The 13,565-nt window shown below is 43.3% G+C and overlaps 1 protein-coding gene across 1 annotated transcript in view; it reads left to right on the top strand.

Moving 5' to 3' along the window:
- LOC147712037 (VPS10 domain-containing receptor SorCS1-like) overlaps positions 1–13,565 on the top strand; it is a 2,945,658-nt gene that overhangs the window by 2,375,935 nt on the left and 556,158 nt on the right. The window contains exon 17 of the mRNA XM_086922756.1: positions 12,139–12,252. Coding sequence (XP_086778882.1) covers positions 12,139–12,252 — 114 coding nt within the window. The remainder of the gene's footprint in view (positions 1–12,138; positions 12,253–13,565) is intronic.

Below are 13,565 nucleotides of genomic sequence, written 5' to 3'. Positions count from 1 at the left end.
CTATGAGCAGTGCAAGGAGTATCTGCACTGAACTCTGAACAGTGCAGCTAGTATCTGCACTGAACTCTGAACAGTGCAACTAGTATCTGCACTGAACTCTATGAGCAGTGCAACTAGTATCTGCACTGAACTCTGAACAGTGCAACTAGTATCTGCACTGAACTCTATGAGCAGTGCAACTAGTATCTGCACTGAACTCTGAGCAGTGCAACTAGTATCTGCACTGAACTCTGCAAGTAGTGAGTGTATCTAGTCTCTGCACTCAACATTATGAGCAGTGCAACTGGGGTCCGCACTGAACTCAATGTGGGCGGTTCCTGAATGAGAGCATTAGGGTGTTGCCCCACTGAACTTGCCCCCCCACCCCTGTATTAAAGATGATCAATGGTGCTAAAAAGTAGACATCAGTTTTTTTCTGCCACAGTGATAATATTTCAGCCAGTCGCGTCACGGTAGAGACTGCTGGAGTGCTGCAGGTGCAGAATCATGAGCTTGTTACTAGGTGCGGGACAGGAGCAGACGGTCCATTGGGGCTGAGGGGACATGCCCCTCCAACTTTCGCCCCTCATGAACAGTGTCTGTCAGGCTGCACAAAAGTCAGCCTGACAGACGTTGTTTTCTTTTAGTTCATGCAGCCAGGAGCCAGACATGCACATTTAGCACAGTCTCCTGGCTGCCTGAGCTGAACTTTCCTGGGCTGAGGAAGTCACAGCTCTTGTGGGCGTGACATCCTCAGCTTAGCATAGGTCCCTGAGTCCCTCTCCTCAGTGACAAGAGATGGCATCACTGATTGCCTTGCACCTGGGCGCTTCAGTTTTAAGCCCTGAAGTGCCCAGAGTCGTGTGTCAATCAGTGACACTTCATCACAGAGTGGGGTGGGGTCAGCAGTCTCACTGACCCCATCCCACTCTGTGATGACGTTGGGACAGCTGCCTTCCCTCATTGGCTGACCTTAGGTAAACCAATGAGGAAAGGCAGCAGTCCCAAGCCATCTGGAACCTCTGAGGCAGAGATTGCTGCAGATAAGTATTTGTTTTAGTTTTAAACTGTTTTTTGCGTGTATGTATGAATGTTTAGTGAAGAGTGTTGTGAATGGATGCGTTTGTGTGTGCATGTATGAATGAATGTTTGGTGAAGAGTGTTGTGAATTAATGTGTTTGTGTGCATTTGTGTGTGTGAATACATTGCTTTAAGTGTTGTGTGTATTTGTGCGTGAGAGTGTGTCCCGTCTGCTGCTCTTCCTCCAAAACTTACCGGCCTCCTCTGGTGTGGGACATACATTTTTAAAGCAGAGCATAATGGCTGTGTCTGCTCTGGCACTTGAGTCTAGTGTGCATGTCAGTTTCTTTAGCCGACCAACCTGGCATGCGTACTGGAGGCATCTCCTCCCTGCACGGCTTGAGGAGCAGGGGAATCATGGCCGGGCCTCCATGGTCTCCTCCGAAGCACTAGTTGTGCCTGCTCCTGCCAGTCCAGGCATTGCTCTCCTACTGTTGGGAGCGTGAGTGGATTGGCTGAAGAAACACAAGTGGACCATTCTAGTGGTTTGACAGCGTGGGGTGGTACGTTTATGTTCGGGCGGCATGTCCAATCACTGTGTGGCTATGTGAGGCCATGCAGTTATTGATAATCTCTCCATTGCTGCTCCTCATGCTCAGTGCACTGCGTGCTACGGCATGAGACAACGGTGAAGAGGACGAGGGCCATGAAGGGCCTGCATGGGAGAGGCTGTGGATTGCTTCCTTCACCTGCACGGAGTCTCTCGTTATTGATTACAGGTGCAGTCATTGATCTGCGGCTTAAAATCCTGTGATTCTGGACAAGTAATCAAATTTCCCCATGCCTATTGAAATTAATGTGTTGTTGTGTAATGTGGTTGGTGCTCATGTAGAGCGCTGGCCTCCAAGACCTTTGTATGCGCTATATTTAACTGAAAAATAAGGGGACAACTGAACCACATGTGCCTGATTGCAATGCTGAGGGGTGGATGGTAGTGCCCTACATTCCCCTCGGTGACTGTGGTGATTTAAACTCAAAGCCTCATTTTTTTGCCTTGACCAGGGAGTGTTCTGTAGCATTTTCCAACGCAGTTGATGATGCAGAGTAGAGCATCAGATTCAGTGGTTGTCGTTGTACTGAAGGACTCATTTTTTTCCTTGTCCATTCTACATACCATGTTTCTTTGTTTTGCTCTTGCTGTCGGTGATTGGATTGAGAAGTCGCACCAAAGTCTGTGCCGATGTTTCTTTGATTGACTCGCTTTGTATGAGTGGTTACCCTGCTGATTGGTCTGTTTGTAGTCACGGTCCTGTGGATTGTTGAGACGGGGGGCCTTCACTGCGGGCCGCGCTTTCATCCCCCTATTTGCTTTCCTTCTGATTGCACAGTAGGGGCTTGGTGCTGTGCCTCTCAGCTGTAGGCGTTACATCCACACGCTGCAGCTGGATCTCAGTGCAGTCAACACACTGCACTGGCTTGACAGCACAAACAGCATCCGTTGGGCCCTGATATGTAGGCCCTTTGTTCACCGAGCGGCAAACGCGGGCAAGCAACAGCTGCTTATTTGCACTCTTTTTTTAAAAGAATTCTGTGGGAACGAGCCGGTCCCTTGCTTGTGTCCGTTGGGCTTGCTTGCTGGCAACAAGGCACTCCAGGCCAGCTTTTGCGACCCACCACCTTGAGATATCACCAGCCATCAATGACTCATTGAGTACTGCAGATTGTATATGCAGTGAACCTTGTCAGCACAGTGGCGTAAAGAAACTTGAGGAGCCCCCTACAAAGTTCATGAAGGTCACCACTCTTGACCCAATCAGGAGCTCAAGCCAGGGATGCCGGGGGCTCTCCTGCATTTCGGGGGCTATTATTACGCAACTCTGTCAGCAGTGTAACTTGGATCTGTACTAAACTCCATGAGCAGTGCAGCTGCTGTCTACACTGAACTCTGTAAGCAGTGCAATGTGTATCTGCACTGAACTCTATTGGGCTGGCATTCCAGTTTTGACCTGAAATGTGATTAGATTATTATTAATTTTTAGACATATTACTGTATTTTATCTTTAACATGTGCTTTTATGGTTTTAATATCTGAAACCAAATAAATATTATTTGCTTTGATTTGATTAGAAGATTCCCAATATTTGTGGGCACATATCTACCTGCAACACGACCAGTAAACGGATAAGAATTAGGGAAGTCATCTGGAAAATGCAGTAGTGGTCGGTGGTGGGAGTGCTGCAGGGCGATGACATGGGGAGGGGCAGGGTGGGGGTAGTAAACTATGGATTACGGCTGATTACAGGTAAGTAAACATATAAATAAATAAAGCGAATTTCGTTGCGCGTGTGACTCAACCTATAAACGGCTCGTAGTCCCATGTGCCTAATCATGGGCCCCTTGTTATCTGTCCCTTCATCTGTTCCAACAATAATTCTGCCTTATTACCATACTGCTGCTTAACCTCATCGCTACGGCGCATATTTTTGCGCTATGCGGCTTTTTTCGAAAAGCCGAGTTAGATGACGAGCTCAGCTCGTCATCCGCACACGCCCCCCGTGGCTGATGACGAGCTGAGCTCGTCATCAGCATCGAAGGGGTTAACGAGTAACTGCATGTTTGTGTACCAAAATAGAAGAGATGAAACAGCCCAACCCTTTCCTTTGTGTAGACTTGCACCTTTAAGGCTGATTTTCATACAGTTTAAGCTCTAAATGAGTTATAAATGGGAGAGCTTGTGTCTAGGTTTGAAACAGGATGCTAAACTATTCCTGCGAGATTTCGACCTCTGCTGAAATAAAACCTTATCTCCTGCCCTTTCCGTTTGTTTTCTCTTCCTAGTAAATCTGTGATGAGTTTAATTAACCAGATTTACAAAAAGACAATAAATAACACACATCCACAGTACAAATGTGACAGTCTATGTGATCGGGCACATCAACTCAAGCAAATGCTTCACCCCAGAACTGAAGCAAAACTGATGAAGAGCCGCCTCTAACACTATGGGGCATATTCACAAGGGAATGGCAAAGTGTGGTGTTAAGCAAACATTGCTAATGCCACGCTCCGCCATTCTGAAAAAGCAGAGATGCGCCGTATTCACAAGAATGCGGCGCACCCCTGCATTTCTATTGCCATTTGCGCTAAATCTAGCTGCCTAGCGCGAACGCAGGCATCCTTGCACCATAGTAAAAGGGTGTTTGCATTGGGGGGGAATGATTGTGTGCAGGATGGTGTCCCATCCTGCACATAAACAATATAAAATGGCGATTTGTAATACCTATGTGTGCTGCATTGGGCAGCACACATAGTAGATGCAAATCCTACTTTTTTTTAAATGATTGTTTATGTGCAGGAGGGTGTCCCTTCCTGCCCTTAAACAATCATTCATGGTGGTTTGGTGTTTCTATGTGTGCTGCACAATGCAGTAGACATAGAAACACCAAAAAGGAAGAGAAATTAAGCATTTCTCCTCTTTTCGAAATGTTAAGACCAGATTTTCCCTGGTCTTAATTTTGCGTCAAAATCAATGGGTGTTGCAGCGGAACGCCCACCACAACACTAATTACACACCCCTTTCACAATAAGTGTAGAGTGAAAGGGGCCCTTATTTACACTGTGCCATGAAGCCACTTAACGTGGCTTAACAGTGCCTTGTAAATAGGGTGAAGGATTTATCGACACAGGAACGTAATAACATTTGACTTTCCTGTGGCAATAGGGGCTTGTAAATATGCTGCTAAGAGCTTTGATTATTGACTTACAGAAGCTATTTCTGTGGTCGAATTTGCAGTATATATTTTCAGATTTTATTTTAAAGTACATAAGATTCATCTTGTACAAAAATGGAAGACTGTTTAGTAAAGAGATTGCCATGTTCTATACTATTTAAACAATACTCTTTTCTGATAAATGATCTGGAGTGATAATCTCAGATAGTCCAGACACTGTTGATGAGCTCTTTGCTGTTGACTTAGCATCCAAACGCCCATAATTGTCCAGGGTAACCTCGTTCTCTAAACAAAAGGAGTGGTAAAATGGTCTCTATCAGGCACATGCATCAATATTGCATTTTGTGATTCCTTAATTGCGAAAAATAAGGAATCGCAATTAAGGAATTGCAAAATGCAATGCATCAAGAAATTGCTAAAAAAATTGCGATTTCTTAATATTCCTTAATTGCGACTCGCAAATTGCGAATCGCAATTAAGGAATACCTCCCCATTCATTCCTATGGGCCTAGAGGCCCATAGGAATGAATGGGAAGACATTCTCAATTTGCGATTAGCAATTAGCGAATCGCAAATTGAGAATGCGATTTCAAGGGTGCAGGGGTGTCCAAAGGACACCCTGTTGCACCCCTGAAATCAATCTGTGCACATATGTTGTGCACACACATGCTCTTTCGGCATGTGTCTGCACAACATGAAACTTTGAAAAATGCACAAAAGTGCATTTTTCAAAGTTTTTGCATATTACCATGAGGTTCAACCTCATAGTAATTTGCTCCCTCTAATTGCGAAATCGCAATTTTTTAAAGTTTCATGCATTGCATTTAAGGAATCGCAAAATGCGATTCCTTAAATGCAATCGCAATTTGAGAATTCGCAAATATTTGCGAATTCTCAAATTGCGAGGGCCTTTACCCTTCATGCATTCCAAAAGCAGATTTTGCGATCGCAAACTGTCGATTTTTGTGATTCGCACCGTTTGCGATCGCAAAATCCTTCGATGCATGTGCCTGTATGTGCCTTACTGTTCTGTAAATAGAGCCTTGCAGCCACTTAACAATGGATGTGCAACAGTCATCTAAAACTGAATGCTAGTAAAACTAAGCTGTTGATACTGGGCAAAAATATTTCTCCCTTGAACAATATTCTGTAGCCACTAACTCTGGGTGCACCACCTACCACTGCAACAAAAGTAAAATGCCAGGGGTAAAAAGGTGCTGCTGTCAGCCAAGGTCAAGGCTGTGTCCTCAAGCAGCTTGCTCACCTCCCATTCTTGAGGAAAGTTCTTCCTTTCCTCCCTAAAGACAAGCATGTATTGGTGTTAACCTACTGAGTACTATCAAAAGATGACTATTGTAATAGCTGTTTTGGGGGATCCCGAGGTACTCCTTGGCTATTGTACAATGTATGCAAAAGTTGAGCAATGCTTGTGTTAAGGATTTGTGTTAGACATGGACTCTTCATCGTGGCTTTCCCCCTAACTCTTTGCCTTCAGACCTGCTCTTTTTGCTGACTTACCTTTTGCAGTCCATCAGACTCTGTGCAACTTTATCACTGCTTACCAGGGCTAAAGTGCTTGCGCTCTCTCGGTATAACATGTTGGTTGGGATTGTAATCAATTGGCATCTTTAATTTACTTGTAAGTCCATAATAAAGTGGCACTACTTGTGTCCGGGGCCTGTAAATTGAATGTTACTAGTGAGCGTGCACTTAAGTGGCTGACCTGCTACCTGCTACCCCCTTTCCTGGGTGAGAAGAGTACTGGACGTGCAAATTCACAGTTGAACCCAGGATACCAGAGTGACTCAAAGGGCTAGTCTGCCCGTGTCCTGATCTGAGCCTCAGGGACATGAAATACTCGTTTAACCAAAGAGATTCTATCAAAAAAAGTGAATAGGTGATGGTTTTTTAATTTTTAAAGTGGTGCTAGGCTCTCTCTTACACATGGAAAGATGGGAGCACAATGTGCTTGTTAAAATACCCCTCACACACTAAAAAAACGTTAGTGTCATGCTTCATCATAGGGGTCTTCCCGCCCCTATAACGGGACGGGGCGTGCTACGACCAGACGGAATACGCGGGAGCACTTAAGATGTGACAGAGGCTATGTGTAGGTGCATGGGTATCAGTGAGAGTGTAGGGACCTAACACTAGTGAGTGTGTAAAAAGTGAAAAAATGAAAAAAGTTTAAAAATTCCCTGGCTTAGTAGAAAAAAACAGATTTATTAACTTCTCTAGCTGGGAACATTAAGAAGGGGCTGTGTGGTAGAGCATTAGCTACTACCTAGTCTGATCCCAGCTACAGTGGGTTCCTGACCCCCAAGTGGTGACCCTGGGTCCTGAACCCTTGCTGTGGCTCAGTTGGCAGAAATCAAGTTTTGGGCTCTTCACAACTGTGAACAGTCCTGTTCTTATCAAGCCCTCGCTGTTCGCACCGCGATTTAGCATGAAGCTCAATCAGCCTGACTCTTTGTGCCCGAGCATCTACCGCTCATGGGGCCTGCCAACGAGAAGCTTTATCAACGTCTGCGTGCGATGCCAGCAAGCTCTTCGTTCTACGAGGGCAGACTCCTGTGACACTATTTGTTCCTGGTAGACCACTCCAATGCGAGCGGGCTCCCAGGCTCACAACAGCCAATCACAACGTTGCAATGCAGCATTCTGATTGGTCTGAGCACTGTTGTTCGGTTCTCAGATGGGGCCTGGGAGGCTTTGCATGTTCCTCACCAGGCTGTGTAAAGGAAGCCTGGTGGGGAACAAGAGGGCCGGCCAAACAGTCCTGCACACTTAAGGAGTGCAAACCAGTCCTCTACCTGTTCTGGCCAGCCCTGCCTGAGAGCCACTGACATCAGTAGGAAGAATAAAATGATAATAATGATACTTTTTATTTTTCCTTTTGAGCAGTGGGGCAAACCTCCTTAGCCTTAGCGGAGGAGCTGCCACTGGTTGATGGTGATATTGCCCAAGTTTTCTAGCCTAATGCACGTAGTGACATCTCATGGGTGGGGCCAAAGGGGTCCCTTGTCCCAGCTATATACCCCGTGTCCCATATGAATACAGTTCTTTTTGCGGTGCAGCTGGAGGGCCTCTCTGCATGTAGAGTTTTAAGGCAGATAGGCATGAGCTGAGCATGCTGCAGTGTAGACTGTCTACTGGTAGAAGTGAAGAGTCCAGAAACTGAGGGATCTCCCCGAGTTGCAAACAGTGTTTCTTTACCAATGTTGTTTCAAGTCAATCATGTGAATGGAGCATTATGAGTAGCAGCAAAACTCTATCAGAGTTTGGGCGGATCCCCTGAAAACAGCATTACAGTTGTAGCTTGGTAATCCAGCCTGTCTGGTTAATGTTCATTGCTGGGGCTGCATAACGTTCCTTGTTCCATTACACAAAAATACTTTGTTTATGAAAAATAGTGGCTTATGCCTGCATATTTATGGATGATGCAATAATACTTCTATAGTTTAATAAAGTTACTCATGGCAAGAGTCCTTTCCAGGTTGCACTCGTACCCGGATTAAACCCTGTGGAGGCACGTAGAAAGTCAGAATTTCACCCCCCGCCACGGCAAGTTATACCCAATGCCCTGGATTTTTTTTTTACAAACTAACAGCTGCCAGAAGATGAGCTTTTAAGAGACAAAAATATTATGTGAATCTGATGTCTCTGGTTCATGTACTTTAAGTTGTTAATGGCTACATTACATTAATACGGTATTTTCTCTGTAGATTCTTTAATGTAAAGTTTTATTTTCTTTGAGTCGATTCATTTTTTTCTCTATCTTTTGAAAACAATATTTACATCACAATGGGCGTGTGCGTCGGACGGCCAAGGGCTGTCCAAACCACGCATGCATCCTTTTTTTCAGCACCGTGATGGAATGTCCGCCGCGCCGAAGGTGTTAACTGCATTGATGCGGCGGCTTTTCCCGCTGTGTGCGGTAATTTGAAAAAGCTGCGTTACATGACGAGCTCAGCTCGTCATCTACACATGACCACCGTGGCTGATGACGAGCTTAGCTCGTCATCAGCAGCGAAGAGGTTAAGAAAGCTTGATTGTAATTATCTTTCAAGATGAAATCAACATTATTTTCATCCGTTGTCAGGAGGTCCCTAAAAGGAGTGGGGCCCATAGGCCAGTACCTACTTTGCCTATTTGGTAATCCGGAACTGGTAGCACTCTCTTCCAGAGGTGCCTTGTGTGGCACCTACACCAGATATGAATTGTCATTTTGAGCAAGCATAATGCTGCATTATAGATCATGGAGTTTCTCGTTCAACATTTAAAGAAAAACACCAGCATGTGAAGAACTTTACGCCAAAAAGGCAGGCTTGGCTGAAAGTCTGATGAATGACACTGGGCCTCTTAGCAGCTTGTTGTTTAATAAGGCTGTGTTATCTGGGCACCCGCTTTGAAAGCCCCACTTCACCCAACTGTCCTAAAAAGCACTTCTGGGACTTTTAGGCGTAGTATTGCGCTATCCCAGACGTGGGTAGCGTCACCGAATGCCCTTCATCAGGGGATTAACAGTACTGTTAATAAAGGATAATACACAAAAATTAATTCACAACAATTAGTATAAGTGGTCATTCTTTGATTATAGAATGTCAAGATTAGCTATTACATCGTGATCTATGCATTTCTAGTCATGAAGTACACAGAGGAAGTAAACATTTCAACTCAAAATAACGACCCATAAAATGTGCATTCATTTTTGTGTATTATCCTTTATTAACAGTACTGTAAACCCCTGATGAAGGGCATTCTGCCCAAAATGCATTGGGAAACCGCGAATGAATTATAAGAATTGAACAAAGATGCTTTCTATGAACTTTATGATGTGAATTTAACATCAAGATCAAAAAATCTATTTCTCAATAAATTAATATCAAATGCATAACAACTTTTTTGAAAATTCCTTTCATTGAGTGCATTTGGTGACGCTACCCGCGTCTGGGATAGCGCAATACTACGCATCAATTGGTCCTTCGGCCCTCAAAGGTTTACCAAATAGCACCTACTGAACTTAATCAAAATCTTATCCTTCAACCTAAACAGGAGTGCGATTGTTCTACCCCCAAAGCAGCATCTGGGACTTTTAGGGCCATATGTATCAACACATTTCCCCATAGACACAGAATGGGCAAAACCCTTTGATGCATCTGGGCCCTAGTCTTTTAAAAATCATTATAGGTACGAGTTTAGAAGTCCCAGCACGCATTTTTCTGTTGTGTCACTGGACACTATCGCTTTTCACGATTTCTGAATTCGATTACAGTTCTTTTTTGGCTTTTGACACTATTCAAATAGCCAAATAAGCAAGAAAATCCTGAGTCTTGAAATGCAGAATCAGGGATTTTAAGGAAGTCAGACAGCTATATTTTACCTAGGTGTGAATACCTCGAAAATTCATGGCTAATACTTTGCATTTTGCGACTTGTCCCACGTTTGTAATAAGGAAAAAAACGATGGGTGGGCCTGCACAGACACTTGTAACTTTAGTGTCAGAACAAAAACAGAGGTGAGACCAAACAGAGTCTATGAAAATGTCCAAACTAGATAGGCTTGTTGGCGCCTACACCCAAGTGATATATATATTTCCCTAAACATCTGTAGACATATTATCGTGATGCAAACAGAGACACATTTGGAAACTGTAAAAGTAGGCAGAGAGTCGGATCGACATTCCAGTGAACATCTTATGCCATCGATTTGTATATGCGCCTCTAGGAAATAAAATGATAGTGCTAGTGGAGGGATGAAGGCGGCTCACGCTCTAAGGAGTTTTCTACGAAAAGTACATCTTGCTATATATCTAGATATACATACATATATACGTTATTTATAAAATATTTGGGTGCAGCTTGAGAGAATGAGAGTACATTTGTAATTATCTACACACACACATTCTTTCGCACAAAATAATTTGGAGCAATTACCCATCATAGGTGGACCTACAACTTGTGTCTGTCCCCACATGTTTGTTCTCTGCCCCAAAAATACAAATATTTGTAGAGACGCCCCTTGTGTGCGCATGCCACAGCTTGTGCTTTTAGTGGAAAGTAATGGAATTGCCTTTGAGCTGAGGCCACAGTGGAGAATTACTTTACAAGACAGAGAGTCTTATATGTACAGGGAGCCTGACTGACAGAAAGCCGCTGGGGTAGGATTCGCCCATGATGGTAGGAAAGGCACTGCAGAGGAAACGTACACTTGTCTGTGGAAATCCTTTTTATCATTTCATATTTAGTAATGTTTTTTGTCTTTGTATATGAAGTGTGACATGCCACCCTGGTTGTTTATTACGCATTCAACTGAATAGAGAGAACTACACATGATTACTGCAGTTTTTGTGCAACGTAAATTGAGATTGATGTGACCATTTTGTTTCGAAGATCAATTTCCGCTGTTTTCAAGAATAAAGTAATTGTTGTGTCTGCAGATTTCAGCTGCGTCTTAAAATACTACAGCATTTATGCCGGGCTTGGCATCTGCTGATTAAAGTGTGCTTGTAAGCATTTTACATCAGCTATGTTAATTCCAGACCACAGACTGGAACACAAGAGAGCATACATTCACCATGACGATTAATCTTACAAAGCAGGTGTCTTCTTTCCTAGAAGCAAACTTTGCAATCTCTTATCCTCCCAGGACAACCGGAGTGTTCACCGACTCATGCGCTTACTGCAAGTTTCTGATTGCTCTTTAAAATACTTGTCAAGAACACATGGTTAGGAGAAAAATGTTAATTAAATGCACAATCCACCGTGCCTCTCCCTTGGGTCCGTCCCTCCATCCCTAGGTCCTTGCCTCCTTCTCTCACTCTGCATAGTAATATCTGAACATCTATCCAGTAACTCACTTTGCAATTGGTTATGATGACCCACGTGGCAGGTACTGTGATAGACAGTTGTGGGGTACATAAAGATGCAGGGTAGCCAATACTATAGTGAAACAGGATCAGATTTATTCATAAGGTAGAAGTCTCAGATTACAGATAAAGATGGTGAAAAGGAATGCCCCACTGGGAGCAGCAACCTTGGTGCTCAGCCCCTTCACTCACCTGACACTCTCTCAAACCATGCACACACCAGCATTCTCATTGCATCACAGTCGCTTTGGCTGAGCAGCAGGGGACATAACACGATGGGGAGAATGCATGACATAGACAAAGATACCACCAGTTGGGCACATTTAACTTCCAGATAATCAATTGATAGAGCTGTGTTTTGATGTACATGACTTTGGAGCTGTGGAAAGGAATATTCCTTTAAAGTAGATTTGATGATTTTTTTGCTAGAAACGATGTATCGTGCCAGTTTCTGTTTGCCGATCTTTAGCAGAAGCAAGCACTACACATTCGTCGTAGCACACGAATGCTGAACTGATCATCTTTTCATTTTTGATTGGACAGTGATTATGGATATGAACGTCATAGCAACGGCCAATGCTTACCTGCATTTTGGTACAATCCATCATCCTTGTCAAAAGATTGCAGTTTTGGCCAGAGTTATCTCAACAGCACTGGGTAAGTGAAACTTATTTCAATGATGAAGAATGTACAGACTTTAAGGGGCATAACTTGTTTAACACGCCGATGTGGTTTCTTAACTTTTTCACTGCCAATTTAATTCTTATTTTCTAGAAATGTTGTTTGATGGCTTGTCTATGTCTATAATAATAGCAAATGATTTCACAATGGAGGACTAGGCCAGCATTTAACTGTCAGATAATCACATGGTACCGTAGACTCAGTCAGAATTCCACTTTTTAGTCTTACAACGTTTCCACAATAATTTTTGTGCTGTTTTTACCATACCATGTCCTTATTTTATATCAAAGGTAACTTTTTATGTAGTTATAAAATGACATGTCATACCTAAACTTTATTTTCTATGTACAAATAGCCTCTTTTACATGCTTTTGGCATTCACAATAAAATATTTAATGGTAAATTGACATTTGCTCAATTGTGGGGTGAGCAACATGTAAGCAATTTAGGGCAGGTTTAAAGTTTAGCAAAATACATGGTATAGGACCATAGACACTTACGATCTAAGTATTAATGTCAAATATAGGGATTCCACTTAATTGGTCATTGGGGTGGGCCCACAGTCAGAATAATGGATGTATCTTCTTGCTTCTTTGCGAAAACAGTGTTGCTAATCAAATGGCAAAGTATCAGTGAAATTGCAGACTTTTCATCCTTCTTTTGAAGACTTTGAGGGAGGGAATCATTTTTGATAAATGGCATGCTGGAGTTGTGCACCTTGAGTGCACGCCCAGACAAAGATTGTTTAAGGGAACTGCTCTTTCTATAGATTTGGAATTCAAAAGGATGGTGTCTGAGCTCCCTAGTAGTCACTTGTTAGAAACTGGGCTTCTGGTTGGCATAGGTATGCCTGCCATCCAAGCAGGAATCACAGTCCTAGTCAGGGTCGGTCACAAACACATTCTAAATTAACCTGTTCTCACCCTCTGGGAGCTTGGCCCAGAGCACTCAGGCTTACTGTAAGATGCAAAGGGTAAATTATTTGTTCAGCACTTCATACAATAACACAGTGAAAACCCCCTAATGAAACTTTACACCAGGTTAGAGAAATATAGCTTAAATAAAACAAGACCAAATGAACAAAAATTCAATAAGTTGAACTTGAGATTTTCATTTTTAAAGAATAAACTGTAAAATAGCACTTAGAATTAATAAACACCTATTCGGGATATCTGGTTGTGCTGGATTGGGGCAAAGTAAAAAATTCAAGATGACCACGATGGAGCGTGGGCAGGTTACAGGGACCCACTTAGGCTCGCTGAACAAAAGCATCCTGATCCTTGTTGCAT

This window comes from Lissotriton vulgaris, chromosome 5 (genome assembly GCF_964263255.1).
Source record: "Lissotriton vulgaris chromosome 5, aLisVul1.2, whole genome shotgun sequence".
Classification (NCBI taxonomy): Eukaryota; Metazoa; Chordata; class Amphibia; order Caudata; family Salamandridae; genus Lissotriton; species Lissotriton vulgaris.
This window is presented reverse-complemented; position numbering and strand designations above follow the sequence as displayed.